The following is a 20,530-nucleotide window of genomic DNA, read 5'->3' on the forward strand; positions in this document are numbered from 1 at the left end:
TGCTGAGAGATCAGCTAGGTAGCTACAGTGAAAGATGCAAAATAAAATCAAAGTAATCAGCAGGTCTGCTAGCAAATGTGCAGAAACACTTAAAGTTTTAGGTCCATACCTTTTTATCAGCACTGGACAGGTTAGAGAAGTGACAGCTTTGAAGTGATTAAAGTAAGCAAGAAAATTGAGACAAATCCTATGAGAGAACACAACTTCAAAGTGAGCATGAGAAAAAGGTTAAAAATCACGCCAGGTTATAGTCCAACAGATTTATTTGGAAGTATTTGGACTATAACCTGGTGTTGTGTGATTTTCAACTTTGTCCACTCCAGTCCAACAACGGCACCTTCACGTCATTAGAAAAAGAGGCAGTGAATTAAATACAACTATACTAATGTTCAGACACTGACCTAAACCAACTGCAGATGCTGGAAATCTGAAGTAATTTCTTTTTGAAAAAGGCCTACACTTTAGTGGGTTATTGCCCCTAGTTGTTTGCGCAACTGTCTCATGAGAAGCTGCACCGCAGGCTCCAAGTCGTACAGGATAAAAACAGGCTCTTCGGCCCACCATGTCCATGCTGACCAACGGACACCATTCAATCATATTTACACCAATGGCCACTTCGGCGTCAATCCCGTGCAGATTGCGTTACAAGCCGAGCACAAATTTTGATTTTTTTTTCCATCATGGGGTATCAAGAATATGGGAATTCAAATCCTCCACAGATTAGAAAATAGATTGCACTCGACCGTTAAGGAACCGGAACTGCGTCACGGAGGTGGCTGGTCAAGGGACAGCGGTGAGGGGTCAATTTGGCGGAAGTAGGTTTGGGAGGCTCGGCCTGTCATTTTTGAGGGAATTTCGGGGATTATTTTACTTTCTCTCCCGCCAACCCCACTCTGCAGAGAGTGGGGGAGGGAATAAAAAAAATCCTCCCGCTCTGGGTGTCCGGTCGGACGTTTTCCGGTTCGGCTGGTTTCAGTATTCCCCCCCATGAGGGTTTTTCTTTTGTTTAAAGTTTTATTTTTAACTCGGGTGAGCAGAGCTGTGGGGTTTAACATATGAGCGTTTCACTTGTGGCCGTACGTCTGGAGCTGGCGAACCACTCGCACCATCCGGAGGGTTTCGAGTATTGCGGTGAGTCCCCAGGCCAGCAGCGGGGGCTCTGAGGGGAGGGGAGGGGGCCACCGGCCACCATGTGCCCGCTGCAGTAAATAGATTGAGAAGTATCCCGGTCTAATGACTGGTGGGTGGGTAGGGGTTAAGGCTGGTGCCGTAATGCACCCCTCTCTCTCTCTCTCTCTCGTTATTTCTCACTGTTCATCTGTTTAAAAACAACCGATTCGAAAACTTTGCTGGGGGTTCTGTTGGATAAAAGTCTCTTCAGATTTGTGTTCCCGACCCTTTTTAAAAGATCGGAAAGTACCCTGTCCTTAGGCAGACCCTAAATTGAAATATTTAGATAGGCTAATGTGAACCAAGGTTTTTTTCTCAAGGGGAGGAAAAAGGAATTCAATTGTTCCAATCGCGAATTAGTGTATTTGAGTAATATAGTAAGTTTGTCATCAATTTGGATTTTATGTCAAACCTCTACCACAATTTATTAAAGTCATTAATTAGGGTCTTTAGAATTCTGCAGGACCTGAAGTCTAATTTCTATTAGATTTTAAATAAATCTGAATTCTTTGCCAAATGTTATGAGAGACCAAAACATATCTGTCTATCTTAATGGAACAGCAATTCAGTGTTTTACTTTGAAAAGAGCAGAAATTGAATGAATTTTCACCTAAGATTTTGAAACATACAGGATCTGACAAGACAATATGAAGAGACAGATGCAAGAGGCTGGTGTAGTAGCTAGCCATCCACAACCAGCCAGATGACAGTAGAAGGGTGGGTTGTGTTATCTGGAAAATGGCAGCAGGTACACTGTCATCGTTAAAAGAGGTGTGAGAGGCATAGTTTATTATTTGTTCATTCAAAAGCTAGAGTCAAGCATGCAAGTGTCTATTAACTAACAAGCTTGCTGGTAATATTGATGGTCTCATGTGTCTCTTCTGCATCCAATTTGTCATTTTCATGATGCCAAATTTATGAAGTTTTCCAGTGCTAGGGCCTTGATTTTAAGGAAGTATTTAGAATGATCAAATGTAAGCAATAATCTAGAAAATCTGTTAAGCAAGGTACTGGGCGGCACGGTGGCTCTGTGGTTAGCAATGCTGTCTCACAGCATCAGGGTCCCAAGTTCAATTCCAGCCTCTGGTGACTGTCTTTGCACATTCTCCCTGTGTCTGTGTGGGTTTCCTCTGGGTGCTCCGGTTTCCTCCCACAGTGTGCAGCTATGGCAAAATAGCCATGCTAAATTGTCCTATAGTGTTAGGTCAGAGGGAAATGGGTCTGGCTGGGTTACTCTTTGGCGAGTCGGTGTGGACTGGTTGGGCTGAAGGGCCTGTTTCCACACTGTAGGGAATCTAATCTAGCATTGTACAGTGTATGGGATATAATTTCCATCAATTTTAGCTGGTTGGTATGTTGTGTATTTGATAGGCTCTGTGGAAAATGACGTAATGGAGTAGCAGCAGATGTATTTTCTGACCTTGTTCTGTATTCCAGTAATGTCACTTTTTGTGGAAGTGCTGAATAGATGCCAGGTCTATTACTGCAGACAGTGCTTGTGCTGCAGCTGGTTCCAAAGCTGCATGGATGAAATCTTACAAATAGGTCACCTTTTGCTCTTGTTGGTACAAACTGAGCAATGGAAAACCTGAAAATTGAGAGCTAAATTCACCAATAAAGTAATCTGAGATCCAAGCTAAGTTTCTCATTTCCTGATTTTTTTTCCTTCAAAAGATGATGTAAAATTGAAGAGATGATAGTGTATTGCAGTGAAGAGGAAGCTTTTCAGCTTCTATTCTACAGTAGAAATGTTTGCAATCATTTGAAATTTGGCATTTTTGCCTTTGTCCTGAGAAGTGCATGACAAAAAGATTTGGCAGTATATTTCTTTCTTCTACATTCAAGTTCTATGTTGTGTTTTTATGTGCTTGAACTGCTATCTGTGGATGCTGAAAATTCAATTTAATTCTTTTTGTTGATGTGAAATATTGACTATGTATTAATGGTGAATAACTAGGAAATGTAGGCCCAGCAATATTGTATTATCAACTATTATCTTACCTAACATTGCCTTTTGGGTTTTAGGTAATCATAATAGGTGTTTGAAATGTTCATATTGTGCACAATTGGATAACAAAACACATCCTGCTGTTCACCTAAACATTTGTTTTTCAAAATGTGAGCTGTGTCTGGACAGCATGCTTTGACTTGTCTGACACTTTAGTAATGGCAAAAGTGGAGCTAATTACATGTAAATTAAAGTATCATATAATGAGTAAGATAAGAGCATATTATTTATTTATATTTGGCATATCATTTTTTTCAAAATATACTAAATATTCAAGGTGTCAACATGGTTGCAAAATCTTAGTCAAGTGGCATAGGGCGAGTTCAGAAAAATAGAGAATAGTGTATAAGGAGCAAAGTTACAAAATGTATCATGGTCTATAATAGTTTTAAAAGTAAATTTTAGTGACGCTAGGAGATGGATCTACTTAACAGAGTAACTACACATTAGGCGATACCTGTAATTTGATTTTGGCAATGTTTAAAATCACACAACACCAGATTATACTCCAATAGGTTTATACTCCAACACCAGGCACCTCACACCTTCCATGCATTATCTGAGCTGACATGGCACCTATTGTTAAAGGTCACTTGAGAATGTAATTATAAAAATAAGTTCTGGGGTTTACATATGAAAGAGCTGAAACCAACATGATTTGGAGGTGCCTGTGTTGGACTGGGGTGTACAAAGATAAAAATCACACAATACCAGGTCATGGTCCAACAAGTTTATTTGGAAGCACTAGCTTTTGAAGCGCGGTTCCTTCAGGTGGTTGTGGAGTATAAGATCATAAGACATGGAATTTATAGCAAAAGTTTACAGTGTGATGAAACTGAAATTATGTATTGAAAAGGACCTGGATTGTTTGTCTCTCATCTTTTAGAATGACCATGTTGGTTTCAGTTCTTTCATATGTAAATCCCAGAACTTTTTTAAAAAGTTACATTCTCAAGTGAACTTTAATAAAGGTGCCATGTCAGCCCAGATAATACATTGAAGGTGAGAGATGCCTTGTGTGAGGCTGTCTGTGCCCCAATGTTCAGACTGATTTTATCCCTAAAAAAGGGATTTATGAAATCTTACATGGATTCTTGCAGTTTTTGAGTAAAATAAAATTTAATTCTGCAAGAACAAATTCACCCACAAACTTGTAGGTACTGAACTTCGCTATCAACCTCTGCTCAGCCATTTTGCATTGTTGCGTGTCCCGGAGTCTGCCTTGGAGGATGGTCACCATGGCGATAACCTCAACTGGCCAGGTGACAACACTGCATGCCCGCAGACACAGGCATGCATGCACAGAGACACTCATACCCTTCCCACATGCACACACAAGTTTGTGGGGTGAATTTGTTCTTGCAGAATTACGTTTTATTTTGCTCAAAAACTGCAAGAATCCATGTAAGATTCTGTAAATCCCTTTTTTTTAAGAAATAGCATCAGTCTGAACACTGGGACACAGCCTCACACAGTGCACCTCACACCTTCACTGCATTATCTGGGCCGACATGGCACCTGTTGTTAAAGTTCACTTGAGAATGTAACTTTTTAAAAAAGTTCTGGGTTTACACATGAAAGAACTGAAACCAACATGGTCATTCTAGAAGGTGAGAGACGTAACAAACAATCCAGATCATTTTCCAATATATATTTTCACTTACATGATACTGTAAACTTTTGCTATAAATTCCGTGTCTTACGATCTTATACTCCACATCCACCTGACGAAGGAGCAGTGCTCTGAAAGCTAGTGCTTCCAAATAAACCTGTTAGACTATAACCCGGTGTTGTGTGATTTGTAAGTTTGTACACCCCAGTTTAACACTAATCCGCAGCTACCTGATGAAAGACCAGCACTCTGAAGGCTAGTACTTCCAAGTAAACCAGTTGGACTATTACCCGGTGTTGTGATTTTTAACTTTGTCCACCCCAGCCCAACACCAGTACCTCCAAGTCATGATTTTGGCAGATCAGCTTTTCAGCTGTTGGAGTTATAGATTGTGTGATTGTTTAATTTAGCGCATTTCATTTATTTTATTTAAAGTATTTCAAACTTCTACGTAGGCGTGCTTGTTGACTCATTTTGGAATGGAGTGGGGTGCCATGTTCACGCAAGATTTTAAGGAAATTCACAATATTTTAGAATAATACTTGTTTTATGTTTTGTTTCAAGTGTTATATACGTTGATTTAATACTGAAAAACAAATATACTGGCATAAAATAATTTACTTTTTTTTTTGATTCTTACCTGTGTAGCTGTCAATATGGCAGATGATGAAAGTAAAGAGAAGAAATCGCTTAGTTCAGCAAAGCTCTTGCTGGAGGGTAAAACAACTGGAGAAAAATCTACTATCTTGCATCAACACATTGGTCGTAGAGAGATGAGAGACATGGTAATTGAAACTATAACCTCCAACAAAGGTACAGTAACGTGATATTCTGAATATGATGCTAAGCAAATAACTGCAAGCTAAGCAGTTTGAGAGTATGAGCAAAATCTAAGCTTTTGTCAAGTGTATTCACCTTGATAAGAATTTAAACTATTTTGTGTATTATGAAGAGTAACAATCATTGGTGCAGGGTTAGAATACCATACATAATTCCACAGAAATTCAGGAATGCAAGTTTGATTTCCATCATCAGCTGTTTTGCTTATCTGAGACATGATAACAATAACAGCCTCTTTCCTTTTACTGAAGTCCGACCTGTAGTGGATGAAGAATTGAAGAGATCTGAGGGCAGGTTGATCAATGACAGGTTCCTGTAAACAAAAGAACAATATAATGTTGCAGAAATTGATTTGGGTTTAGATAGCTAAGAGAAGTAGAATGAATGTGAAGTCTACACGTTACTTCCAGCAGCTCATTCTGTTGTATTTAATTTGTGTCAGAAACAGAAACTCTTAAAAATCCCTGGTCTATGCTGAAACTTGCTAAGGTGGTCTTGTTTAAAATGGATGTACAGTGCTTAATTGGTTTTAGTTGAAACTTTATTGCTGGAACAGCACAGCATGTAAGATTGGTTTTATTCCTCCTACAATAGGAAAGACGAAAGTAGCTATGAGTCAGTACCTTTGGGAGGGAGAAATTTAAAATAAAATTCAATGCTGCTGTATATTGATTTAATTCTGCAGAATAACAGCCTACTACTCCAAAATCTCTGAAGGTTTTAAAATTAATTCAGCGGTTGTGGGCTTTGGAAGATGGTGGCTATGTTCTTGAACTTCTGAAGTCCACAACCACATTGCTGTTAGGGAGGGAGTTCCAGATTTTGATGGAGTGACACTGAAGGAACAACAATGTATTTCCAAGTCAGAATAATGACCGGCTTGGAGGGGAACTTGCAGGTGGTAGTGTTTGTATGTATCTGCTGCCCTTGTTCTTCTAGATGGACTTGGTCGTAAGTTTGGAACATGCTGTACAAGGAACTGCTGAATTTTTGCAGTGTATCTTTTAGGTGGTTTACTGCTTCACTGTTGGAGGAAGTGAATGTTTGTGCATGTGGTGTCAGTTTTCTTGGTTAAGTGTTGCTGGAGCTACACTTGATAAGTTTTCCATGTCTGACTTGTGCCTTGTCAATGGTGGATAGACTTTGATATAGAAACATCAAGGTAACCCTTCAATAGTTTTGGAAAAGGTGTGGGAAAGGATTGACAAATGAAAACAAATTTCTTAAATTTCATGTGCTGAAAATAAAAGTGAGTCAGTCATTGGATTGTAATTCAAAATATCACAACTCAGTCATTGCTTGCCCCTTGTGTGGTGTGAATGTTGTGGGGTGGGGGTAGGGAGGGACGGAGGAGGATGGGGTTGGAGAGTCATTGAAGCAGCTGAAGATGATAGGCCAAGAATGTTTTGTGAAGCACTCCTATTGAGGTCCTTGAGCTGAGATGACTGGCCACAGCATATCTTCTAATATGCTAGTGAAAGAACCCATGTCAACTCATTTGTGCTATTTTGAATTGCAGTCCAATTACTGACTTTTTTCTTATTTTTAAGTACTTGGAATTTAAAGCATTTGTTTTCTCTTGCCAATTCTTTCCCAATTGGATTTCTGTATCAACTTCTCATCTAATCCTTCCAATAAATTGACATTTTGAGGAGTTTCTGACCATGTAGTCATGAGATGACCTGGTGCAATTATGTTTAAAAATCCTTCCATTAAACTAAGAGGTTAAGTTCATGGGACAGTAATGCTGAGAAGTACAGTTTGATCCAGATGGAATTTGAATTTGAATTGAATATATTGTCACGTGTACCGAGGCACAGTGAAAAGCTTTGTCTTGTGAGCAATACAGGCAAATCAGAGTTAAGTAGCATAAATAAGTAAATAATAGGTAAACACTGGCAAAAGCAAAAACACAGGTACAGGTGAATGCTAAGTGTTTGTGAATCCATTCAGTATTCTAACAACAGTAGGGTAGAAACTTTTGCGAAACCGGCTGGCACGTGTGTTCAGGCTTCTGTACCTTCTCCCCGATGGTAGAGGTTGTAGAAAAACATTGCCAGGGTGGGATGGATCTTTGTGGATGCTGGTAGCCTTTCCTTGACAGCTGTGGACACTGAAAAGTAGTGTTACATTCCAGTAATTAATCAGTTGTATCGGCAATACGTGTGAATAAGATGAAATGAATGGAAGACAAAAGATCTAAAATTGCAGGTGCAACAAAAAAATCTGCTGGCTTTCAAAGCTGAATGGATCACCAGAATTTAAATAATTCATGAGCCCACTGGCTTTGACATGGCTGCTGAGTGACTCGTTGTCCATTAAGCATCAGGAAGTCATGTTCGTTACATCATTCGAGAGATTGTCTTGTTAATTGCTAATGTATTTTGTGAACTGAAGATGTTTCTTTGACAGCCCTGATATGAAATGCATCTTTTTACAGACAAAGATACTGTGGATTGTGTACTGAAATCAGAGCAAAAGACCATTTGTAGCACCAACCCTCTGGAAAAAGCAAGTACTGCTGATCCAAATGAAAATAATAAAGTGCACAAAGATCAAAGTGGGAATGCACCAGACTCTCCATCTAAACAACTGCCTGACCAAATTTCTTTCTTTAGTGGGAATTCATCAGTTGAAGTAGTACATGGAATCATGCATCTCTACAAAACTGAGTGAGAAATTGTTTTTAAACATATTGCATCTTTGTGTTTGAAAGATTAATTTTCCAAGCTTGTTAAGGCTTTGTACACTATAAATGTGTCGTCTTCCAGCATCGCCAAAACCATTTGTATGCCCGGGTGCTTTTGCAAACACGACAAGCCAACATATCTGCAACCAACCCAGCAGGTAGCCTATTATTTCTCCCCACAATAAATTAAAAACAGTCAAATTTTTGTTCCTCTTAGGTGACTTTCTTGCCTTCAAATATTGGATTCCTTTGAGAATAGAGGGTTCTGTTTGTAAGGTCATTACCATATAGTAGAGCATATGTCACCGCTTCTTCAGAGTCTTCACCACACAAATTGTAATGATGCAGAGAGTTGATTCATCACCTCAAAGGCAACAGTATTGGGAAATGAATGCTATCCCAGGATTGAGTTGTTTTCAAAGAGTCAAATTAAACATTTTTAATGCAAAATATAGTAATAACATTTGCGATTTGGTAATGCCAGCTACGTTGCTGTTGGAGGAAATTTTGCTCAAGTCATACTGATGGCTTTAGCAAGGATGTTGCTTCCCCCTTCAATTTTACATTATTTTGCTTGTCCTGTATTTCTCCATGCTGCTCATTTGTTATGAAAGTTGAATATTGTCACCCTCACTTCCTTAAATACTATATTTTATTGATGAACTAACAGCACTATTAGCATCATCAAATCATTGGAGATTGTCTCATTATTCACTTTGTGTGTTATTAGTAGTACAAACAGTCCTTGATTAACATGATTCTAACTAACATGACACTGACACCACACAAGTACCAGGAAATGACCATCGTCCCTTAATATTCAGCGTTACCATTACTACATCTACCACTATTAATACCCTGAGGATTACAATTGACCAGGAGCCATTGCACTTTTCACATGATTAACATGATTCTGATAACATTCACCTTCTTCAATAATGTGGTCCTTGTCCAACTCCCAGCAGTGCCAAGAAATAAATGTGTACCAAAACTCAGCAATCGTGGGTAAGTTCTTGTTTGTTCAGCATATTCTGCTGATGCCAGTCTCAATTAAGTTTTGGATATTTGATAAGTTTTCGAAAAATGTCCACAGCCTTCAATCTCCAGATAAGCAATCTTGTATATGAGGAGTAAAACATTAAAATATATTCTGTTTGCATATTTTGATGTCTTCTTTAGTGTTTCATGTTAACTTTGAGTTTATCTTTTGTACTTTTGGATGTAGGTTTGCTCACTGAGCTTGAAGGTTAATTTCCAGATGTTACATCACCCTACTAGGTAACATCTTCAGTGGGCCTCTGGCGAAGCACTGCACTGCTGAAAGTTCTTTCTATTGATATGTTTGGGTTTCTTTGGATTAGTGATGTCATTTCCTGTGGTGATATTATTTCCTGTGGTGACGTCACTTCCGGTTCCTTTTCTCAGAGGGTGGTAGATGCGGTCTAACTCGATGTGTTTGTTGATAGAGTACCGGAATTCTCGTGCGTGCCTTTGTTTGACTGATCCTAAGATGGATGTGTTATCCCAGTTGAAGTGGTGTCCTTCCTCATCCATATGGAAGGATACTAGTGAGAGAAGGTCATGTCTTTTTGTGCTAGTTAGTGTTCATGTATCCTGGTGGCTAGTTTTTTGCCTGTTTGTCCAATGTAGTGTTTGTTACAGTCCTTGCACAGTATTTTGTAAATGTCCCACTTCGACTGGGACAACACATCCATCCTAGGACAAGCCAAACAAAGAGACGCACGAGAATTCCTCGAAGCATGGCATTCCAATCGGAACTCTTATCAACAAACACATTGAGTTAGACCCCATCTACCACCCCCTAAGAAAAGGAACAGGAAGTGACTTCACAGGAAATAACAACACCACAGGAAATGACATCACCAACCCAAACACATAAATAGAAAGCAGGAATTTTCAACAGTGCTTCTCCTGAGGCCCACTGAAGATGTTACCTAGTAGGGTGATGCAACGTCTGGAAATTAACCTTCAAGCTCAGTGAGCAAACCTACATCCAAAACCTCAAACTGAGCTACAAATCTTCTCAAACTTTTTTAGTACTTGTTTAATTTTCTGTAATCTAACCTGTACACTAATTTGAGTTTTGATCGCAATATGTATTGCAAAAACAAAATGCTGTTTTGATTAATGAAGTGACATCAGGAATAGAATGAAAGCAATGTTCATAAATATTTTTATGAAACTTCTGACATTTTCCACCCAGGTGTATCCTCTAGAATCACTGAATTTCAGAATTGTTGCAACATAGAAGGGGCCATTTGGCCCATTGTGCTTGCACCAGCTCTTCAAACAACCCAGTGTCAATCTCCTGTTTTTCTTCCCCCTACATTTGCATATTCTATCCAGATAATCTTCCAATGCCCTCTGGAATACCTTAGTTGAACCTGCTTCCACATCATTTCCAGGCAGTGTGTTCAATACCCTAAGTACCCTAAGTATTTTTCACTTCACTCTTGCTACTTTTGCACGTGACTTTAAATCTGTGCTCTCCCTTTCTTCTTCCTTTTACAAGCAGGAACAACTTCTCCCTATCCATTCTGTCCAGCTTGCTCATGATTGCCAAATCTCCTTTGAGCCGCTTGTCTCCAAGAAGAACAATCTCAGCTTCTTCACCCTATTCTCATAACTGAAGTTTTCATTCCTGGAAGATAGCTTCTCCTATTCAATGCGTATACATCTTGGTGCCCATAACTATACACAGTACTCCAACTCACCATCACTCCTTGCTCTTACACTCGATGTCTCTATTCATGAAATCATGACCCTGTAAGCTTTATTACCTGCTCTCTCCATTTGTCTTGCCATCTTCCTATGATTTATGCATGTTTACCTCCAGGTTCCTGAGCTCTTTTAAAATTGTAGCCCCCATATTATATTGTCTTTCAGTGTTCTCCCTACCAAAGTGCATCACTTTGTGCTTCACTGCATTGAACCTCATCTGCCAACTATTTATCCACTTTGCTGACTTGTCAATGTCGTTTTAGAAGTTACTGATGTTTGATAAGTTCAGTACATTGCTCCTGTGAACTATAGATTATAATTTGCTCTCAGTTTAGCTTCCCTGCTTCCAGCAGACATAACTGGATGGTGATTTACTGTCCCTAAGCCAGTGCTGCTGAGGTTTATTGTAACCTCTCAACTGCTGTCACAGTGGGGATTAGTCAATTCGGTACAGAGTGGTACGGATGTGGGACTTTCTGGTCTTTGCAGTTTAGTATTGACATTACCCACTGAGCTTTTGCAGACTTCAGTTAGCTAAACTTAAAAGAATGCTATAAAAAGTACAGCTGATGAATCAGCATATGCAAGGAAGAATTAGGTCAATAGAGCTTTCTTCTGACTGATGCTGTGACCTGTGCTTTCATGCAACTTTACACCAAAATTATCAGGTTATTCCATGAGCAGGCTAATTAAGAAGTGCCCATTCGTGCTGTAAATAATTCAGACTTTTGATTTCATATTGCTATTCAGCAATATACACTTTACTAATGTTATAATTAGGTGGGCACAATTCGACAGCAAAATGTCCAATTCTCGCTACCCAAAGATAAAAAGGAGATACAAGGTTTTATGACTGAGAAACTCTGGATTCTTTGTAATCTTTTTGCAAGTATGAAACTTTAATCAAATGAACGTTGCATTGAAATTATATAATTGAAAGAGCCTAACTGGTCATGCTGGTGATGATCCTCCATGGGAGCCTCCTCTTACCCTATTTCATCTAATTTTAGCAGTGCAACCTTCTAATGTGCTATAATGGTTTGCATTAATCCCAATTCATTCCCTGCATCTGCCACCTTCATTAATTACTGTGACTTGAGAATAATGTGCATAGTGAATTGTATCTGTAAGTTTTACATGCCTATCATTTCACTTTGAAGTTCCATTAACAAGACAACTTTTTCTGGTGTGTTCCATATTGCCACTTGATATTAGTATTGAGTGCTGCTCTTGACACTACATTGATTAACTATTGCTTTGTAAAGATTTGGAACTATGTTCAGTAATTTATTTTAGCTGGTAATCAGCTTTCATAGCTTTCTATTCTGTGTTTGAAGTTGTTGAAGTATATAGTCATTCAAAACTGTTCTTGGTCTGGAATGAATGTGTTACCTCAACTGGAATAAACACATGCAGTGTGGGTGGGACGATACATTACTGCTAATGCACCCAGTTTTTAGATCATTTGCTATTGGTCAGTCCACGTTTTAGGAAGCATTTAATGAGAGGAGTGAGTAATGTGTTTTAATTAGCAATATTTTGAGATAAGTACATGGCATTCCTGTTTGCAGTTTAGAATTTCTATGACCTTTTTTATCCTACTTTTAGCAATTGAATTTTCCGTACTAAATCTGCTGAACAATAGTTTCCAAAAGATCGGTGAATGTATTGTGGTTGTAAGTTGACAAGGGGCTGTGTGGGTAATTTGGGTTGTTAAAAATGGCAGCCTGAACTAAGCAAGCAATGAATGAAGGAGGAGGATGAGTACCGCTGTGACTAATGAGAGGAAAAGAGGACTGTGATGTATGAAGAGGATAAGAGGACCAATGTGATCTGCTGGGTCGGATGAGAGGAAGAACACTGACATAAATTGAGGGCTTTGTGGTCAAACAAAATTGAAGAAAATGGGAGAAGTGTGACTGATAAACTGAAGAATGAGGAAAGGCATGACATAACTAGGAATCTGATGGTCAAGAGAAATAGTAGGCAAGTTTCGTCTCCTTATCTCAGGGAAAGTGGGAGTGTAATGAACGTTTGCCAGGCTGTTCTGGGAAGGCAGGACTGTTCTTTGAAGAGAAATTGGGCAAGGTGGGTCTGTATTTTCGAGAATTTTGAAGGATGGGAGGTGATCTCATTGAAACCTGCAAAATACTTAATAGAGTAGACAGGGCAGATGAAGGTAAGATGTTTCCCCAGGTTGGGAATCTGGAACCAGGGGCACAATGTTTTTAAAAATTGATGTAATTTATTTCTAAGGTGAGAATATTTTTTAACTCTCTGGGTAGTGAATCTTTGGAATTTTCTACCTTGGCTATTTTTTTCCCGTTTTCTTTCTCATCAACTTACTTTGAGATGTTTTGTACTTAACAACTAACCACCACCATTAAATGAACTGTGTAGCCATATAACTGTTTTAAATTGCAAAGCCCATTAAGAGCAATGCAAACCATCAAAGGTGATGGAGAAGTAGGGAGAGCAGGAAGGTAGGTGCTGGGTCTGTTTTTTTTTCTATACTTTTTATCAACCTGTTCAGAGATGTTATGTTACACCTCTGGAGGTCAGGTGGAACTTGAACCCTGGCCTCCTTGCTCAAAGGTAGGGACACTGCCAATTGCACTGGAAGAACCCTCTGAGTCTGCTTTACAGATAGTTACTAATCAACCTGTTCAGAGATGCTATTATGTCTGGAACTTTTTGCAAAACTTGGAACAAATTCTTTTGTCTTTTGTTTTTGATGAGGAAAAGACAAATTAGAGAAAAATGTCTCCTAATGCAAATATAGTAGAGAATAAAATGTAAAGTCTGCAGTTGCTGAATATTTGAAGTAAATTAGGAATGCTCATAATACAGTGTCCATCTGCGGCTACAAATAGATGAAAAAATCGAATATTTTGAATGGCAATATCAGAATTACTGATGAACATGTGATCCCCATTTATCATTTCCCTTTATAACTCTTCAGTGTCTAAAGCATTTCCAAGTGTTTCAGAAAGTTATTGAAGAAGAGAATGAAGAATGGAACAAAATTAATTTTAAATAAATGAATACTCGCTGACTGTGTTGAAGCCTATTTGATGGCATTGGTCACCATGACCAACCTTGGGTTATTCAGAAAAATAATGAGGAATGTCTGGGAATATTGTACCTCATTTATAATTTATGTTCAAGATTCTGCATGTTTTTTTCATTTAATTACAGAATACTGACAAGTTAGCAGTGCTAATTCTGTGGGAATGTTTGTTTTGTATTAATCAATGAAGTACAGTTGTGGTGCAAGTTGCGCGTTTGTCTAAACAGTAGTTATATTGTTCACTTCGTATTCGTATTAAATCAAAGAGCCATACCTTTTAAATTGTTTGTGATTGACTGCTCTGACATCACACACACACACACACACACACACACACACACACACACACACACACATCATCTTAGTTCTTATTTCTATTCCTTTGATCCTTAAATCTCTCTTGTCTCATTGTAGGAATTTGGTGTATTTTGCCTCTGTTTTTGCTATTTCATGGAAGTGACCTACTTACAAAGAGTGGTTTCAAAAGTTATTAAGTAGGAGGGAGTGGTCGTAACTGTTTCTGATAACAATAACTGCCAATCTGCACTGGGGAGGCAGGGCTAATGGAAAATAAAACGTTTTGCGGGATAGTGCTCAGTTACCAAATTTTTTTGTTGTTGTTTATTCACTGGATTTAGACATAATTGCCCATTTCTAATTGTCTTGATGTTGGTGAGCCATTGAATTGACCCACTGACTTCATCTGCTGAAGGTGCTTCCTTTGCTTGGGTAAGAAGTTCTAGGATTTTGTCCCAAGGGTTGTATAGTGTCCATCAGTTTCCAAGTCAGTGAAATGCATGACTTACTGGGGAGCTTGCAAATGTTTGTCTTTTCCATGAGCTTACTGCTTTGTTTTTCTAGTTGGTATAAATTGTGAGTTCAGAAGATGCTTTTAAAGAAACCTTAATAAGTTGTTATATTGTGTGTATTTGCAATGCAGTGACTCTGTACTGACAGTAGAGTGAGTCAGTGATGAGGTGGGATGCTGATTAAGTGGTCCTGGTCAATGTTGAGCTTCTTGACAGTTATTGAAATTGCCGTTGTCCAGGCCAAGTAAAATATTCCATCTCACTATTGTCTTTTGCCCTTTAGGTAATGGAAAGATTCTGGAGGAATAAGGAGGTTAGTTACTTGCCACAAAATATTCAATCTCTGATCTGCTCTTTTGTCCACTTATTTATTTGGCAAATCCAGTTGTGTGTCAAGACCAGTATAAAGGATGTTAGTGGGGGAATTTGATGATAGTAATGCCATTAAGTTTAAAAGGCACGTCTTTACATCATCTTGAAGCAGATGATTGTTGCCTGGCACAAGTGCCAAGTAACATTTGAACCACAAGGCAACTTAGCCATCTTCCTTTGGAAGCAATGGAATTGTTTCTTCTAATTCCATGACTTCAGTTTGACCAGGACTTTTTGGTGCTGCATGTGGTCAGATAAGAGGTCACTGTCTCAGGATATATGGTAGGCCATTTTGGACAGAGATGAAGAGAAACTTCTTTATTTGGGGAGCGAGAATCAATTGCATTCTGTACAGAACCTGTCAAATACAGAAAGCGAAGTAATGAAGGCTGATCCAATTACAACATTTAAAAGGCATCTGGATGGGTATATGAATAGGAAGGGTTTAGAGGGATGTGGGCTAAGTGCTGGCAAATAGGACTAGATTAGTTCAGGATAAGTTGGACTGAACGGTCTGTTTCTGTGCTGTACATCTGACTGTGGAGAACATGCCCATAATTTTCATTCATTCAGTCGCTCAATAGTTTTTGTTTGCCTAAAACAGGTAATTTGAACGAATTGAATAGATTGAAAACTGTTGGCTCTGATGCTCGAGATCTGAGGATGGTAAGACAGAACATTCAATTGGTACTTCTGGTATGCTGGGCTTTCCCACAGTCTGAGAACGAAGGTATTATGTGGCAAGTTTTGCACATGAAGTATACCTCAACAGTTCTAGGTTGTATTTTGAGGGAAGCTGGCACGTTTGCAGTGTTTTGACTTAAAATGAATATACCAATGGACACAATCCAAAAATTTGCTCATATCATCCATTTAGTGGATATACATGAACTTCTGGTTTGCACCAAAAGCATTAATTATTTGGTGTACTCAAGTTGTAAAAACTGTCATCCCTTTTCGTTACCAGTAGTACCAAATGCAGATTTTGTGTTACTACTCATGACTGTCATCTTGCACTTTCTAGGAGAGTTCAAGCGTATTGTTTTTCTTCTTAGCAAGATGACGTCCTTAAAAGAAGATGTGAGACGCAGTGCCATGTTGTGTATCCTTACTGTCCCCGCCACCATGACTAGCCACGACCTTATGAGATTTGTTGCACCATTTGATGATTCAATTGAGCACATGAAAATAATAAGGGATTCAACTCCAAACCAATATATGGTTCTCGTCAAATTCTGTTCACAGGTAAGTAATGGTATTTGTTTCAATTTGATTTGTAGATTTAGTTGTGTAGAAATATTAAATATAATGTTGCTTTTTCCAGTGCAGTCTTTTTTAACTCTGTCCATTTTTCAGGCTGAAGCAGATAGCTTTTATACTGCCTGCAATGGTCGACAATTTAATTCAATTGAAGATGACGTTTGCCAGCTGGTATATGTGGAAAGGGCTGAGGTCATCAAATCTGAGGATGTAGGTATTGTGCCATATTTACTAAAGTCTGCATTTTAATATATTCAAATATTGTAACTAAATAGGCATCTGCTGCTGCCAATCCGAATCCCTAACACCATTTACTCTGTCATTTAGTTTGCGTGGCTTATTATCTTAGATATGTTTTGTTTGTAAGTAGAACTGCCCCTCCATTCTTTCTTTCTTTAATGAAAGAAAATTTAAGAAGGAACATAAATGTTCTTTGAGAACCCCCTGATAAAGCAGCCAAGGCAACTTTGAAAATGTCTGTCTTTGACTATCTTCATCTCCCCTATCTTGATAGAAGGAGAAGCTTGATGTTTGAAAGTTCCAGTAGTGGAGTTGAAGAAAGAATAATAGCTTTTCTGAAGTTTCAATCATACGCTCCAACTTGACAGCAGTTCTTTAACTGACTTCTCATTATGTTTTTAATAGGGCTGTAGCTATTTCAAACCCATTCTATATCTGCTATTGTGACTGTATGAGTCTTAACTTTGTTTTGATGTTTTTCATGTTGATTTTATACTTTCTATCTTTTAGGGAGCCAGTCTTCCTGTAATGGGTGTAACCGAGTTGCCACCATGCATTGTATGCCTTGAAAGAATGGACGAGTCTGTAAATGGTGTTCTAACAATTCTCTGTAATCATAGCTTTCATAGTCATTGCTTGCAACACTGGGAGGATACAACGTAAGTTGCATGGAATTTGAACTGTGAAAACACAGGATGGCTATCAAATAAGTTCTACACTTAGCAACTCCAGTTGTCTGCATAATTGGTGTATGGTATATTTGAAGTAAAGTGTGGGGTAAAATATTTTGTTAAAGATACTATGTTATATGCTTTCAGATTTCCACACTGCAAAACTCTTGCATAGCACAAAAATATTTATATGACCTATCTTAGCAATAACTGTATTTAAATCCTGACAGTTGATGATTTGGCTTTTAGAAGGAAAAGCTCTTTGAGCATGTAGCCATCTCATCTATATCAGCTTTAAGTACATCATGGGACATGTCACATGTGTGTTACATATGGATGCTTTCAGATGTAGTCTGGGAGTATTTCAGTAGACGAGAAAATGAATTGTGTCATGTGCGAGACCAGTTATAAAGGAATGGATGAAAAGTTATTAATGGTGTACAATGTTACTACAGAATTAAACTGATAATGAAAGAATAATTCTGATTTCTAGAACTGAATCCTGACCTCTTTATTCAAATTCAGTCAGCAATTGTGTGTTGATGGATTTAGTGCAATTGTTAGCTTGCTTTGTTGTGACATTGCAGGTTTAGAAAATGTAAAATGCGAAAGCAAATTAACAGAAAACATACCAGGTGAAATCAGATGGCTGTAAACTGGAGTAGCTCCAAATTGGCCTAATTTTGGAAACTTGATATTTTAGCTTACTGTGTCACACTGTTCTCTCTCTGCCTTTTGTTTGTTCAAGATAAATAAATTCTACCCAATGACTTTTGTATCTTGATTTGAAACTCACTTCTAGTCATTAGTCTTTTTTACCAAAGCGGTCATGGCATTTGTGGTTGTGAGAGTATTTCCGAAATCAGGACAATGTACTAATTTATTTCTACATTTGGCCTGTATGTCTGTTTGGCCTCATAGAGTCTGTATGAAAGTGCAGAAATGCTATTATCCTTTGCACTTCTGTAAATGTTCATGTTTACGTTCATGTTTAAAGAAGTTTGTTTATCTAGTTTGATCAATAACCTAGGAATTTTACTTTCTCTTAGATGCCCGGTTTGCAGGTACTGTCAGACCCCGGAGCCAGTTGAAGAAAACAAATGTTTTGAGTGTGGAGTCCAGGAGGTAAGCAAGACTGATAAATAAAATGTTTAAAGCATGTCAGGTACTAATTCTTTGTGTTTCCTTTGAAAAGGAATGTTTGCCACATGAATATTGTTAGGACTATGGACCTTAACATATTATCCACTTGTGGTATTGGTGTCTCATTCAAGCCTTTGTCAGTCACTTTGTAGCTAGTGCAGAGAAAATTAGGGTCTGACTCATTGTGTCTTGGTCATATCCTGAATAATGAAGCCCTTGTTGTATCAAATCTTCACAACGTTCCTACCAAGATTTCCTAAATGAAATTGCTCCATTCATCAGAACTCTAACCAGCTGTGTGTGGTGAGCATATGCCATAAAGCAATGAATTGAGACTGCCAAGACTCCTTTTACTTAGTGTGATGAGGAAAATAACTTTAATCCTGAGGTTATTTTCTTTTACTTTCTGGAGTGTTTTATCTAACCAGTTTTTAAAAAAATGCGTTGTAGTTCAGATTGTTCTGTCTTATGCACGTGGAGTAACAAGATTACTTTGTTTTTAATACCCCACGTGTTATATAAAGCGGGGTTAAGTAGTAATACCTTTAGACTGTACTGTTGGAGAAGCCACGTCAAGAGCTCTTAATTTATTAAGAAATCCAGTCTTGTAAAGCTGCATTTTTTCATGCTGTTGGCTAACATGTTGGTCATTTGTAGCCTTTACATGTTGCTTTAAATAATTTTAATCCCTTATTTAACTGCCATAAAAGTTAGGAAACCAGTGATGTACATTGCAGTGAAAACAAAAATGCTGGAAATGGTCAACAAATATGGCAGCATTTCTAGAGACAAACAGTTAACTTTCAAACCTGTGATCTTTCGTCAGAACATCAGCTTTGGAACGTTGACTCCGTTTCTCTGCACCGATACTGCGATAGCTCGCTCAGTATTTTCAACACTCTGTCTTTATTTCAGATTTCCAGCATCTGCAGTCTTCTGCTTTTTTGATTAATGTTCATTACAGTGTTTGCTGTCCATTTGGCAGTTGAACCTTTGGTTTGAACTGATTCAATAAAGAGCACATTTTATTTAGTAATTCACATTTCCCTGTGCAAATGATGGGATTACAAGACATCTTAGACTCCAAATTCACTTTCACCTGACATTATTTCATAGTTAAGTGTTTTTGTGCGCATGGCTGATAAAGAGAAAGAATAGGATGCACACAGGTGAGGAGAAAATTACATAAGAGACAAACAAATGAAGTAACAAATTGAAATTAACAGATATAAAATTAAGACCAAGATGAGAAAGCAAATGAGGCACAGTGAGCAAGAAATAAAGGATAAAATAAACAAAAGTAGGAAAATTTCAACTGGACCAATAAAATGGAAGATCACCCAGAAAACATTGACTATGGCTTATATTTGTCAAGCCTTTAAAAACATAGAACATAGAACATAGAAGAATACAGCGCAGTACAGGCCCTTTGGCCCTCGATGTTGCGCCGATCCAAGCCCACCTAACCTATACTAACCCACTTTCCTCCATATACCTATCCAATGCCCGCTTAAATGCCCATAAAGAGGGAGAGTCCACCACTGCTACTGGCAGGGCATTCCATGAACTTACGACTCGCTGAGTGAAGAACCTACCCCTAACTTCAGTCCCATATCTACCCCCCCTTAATTTAAAGCTATGCCCCCTCGTAATAGCTGACTCCATACGTGGTAAAGGAGACCAAAACTGCACACAGCACTCCAGTGCGTAACTCAAGGGCAGTTAGGGATGAGCCTGACCTGGCCATGAAAGAAAAAAGAAAAACATTACCAGCACAGATCATAGAATCCCTTCAGTGTGGAAGTAGGCTATTTGGCCCATTGAGTCCATGCCAATCCTCACAAAGACTATCCCATCCAGACCCACTCTGTTACCCTGTCCCTGTAACACTGCATTTCCCATGG

At 38.5% G+C, this 20,530-nt stretch overlaps 1 protein-coding gene across 1 annotated transcript in view; it reads left to right on the forward strand.

Annotated features, from left to right (window-relative positions):
• The first annotated feature begins 798 nt into the window (after window positions 1-798).
• LOC122562650 (BRCA1 associated protein) overlaps window positions 799-20,530 on the forward strand; it is a 40,359-nt gene continuing 20,627 nt past the window's right edge. The window contains exons 1-7 of the mRNA XM_043715669.1: window positions 799-1,131; window positions 5,439-5,603; window positions 8,071-8,302; window positions 16,368-16,557; window positions 16,669-16,782; window positions 17,323-17,471; window positions 18,533-18,608. Coding sequence (XP_043571604.1) covers window positions 1,056-1,131; window positions 5,439-5,603; window positions 8,071-8,302; window positions 16,368-16,557; window positions 16,669-16,782; window positions 17,323-17,471; window positions 18,533-18,608 — 1,002 coding nt within the window. The 5' untranslated portion in view covers window positions 799-1,055. The remainder of the gene's footprint in view (window positions 1,132-5,438; window positions 5,604-8,070; window positions 8,303-16,367; window positions 16,558-16,668; window positions 16,783-17,322; window positions 17,472-18,532; window positions 18,609-20,530) is intronic.

This window comes from Chiloscyllium plagiosum, chromosome 25 (assembly GCF_004010195.1).
Source record: "Chiloscyllium plagiosum isolate BGI_BamShark_2017 chromosome 25, ASM401019v2, whole genome shotgun sequence".
NCBI lineage: Eukaryota > Metazoa > Chordata > Chondrichthyes > Orectolobiformes > Hemiscylliidae > Chiloscyllium > Chiloscyllium plagiosum.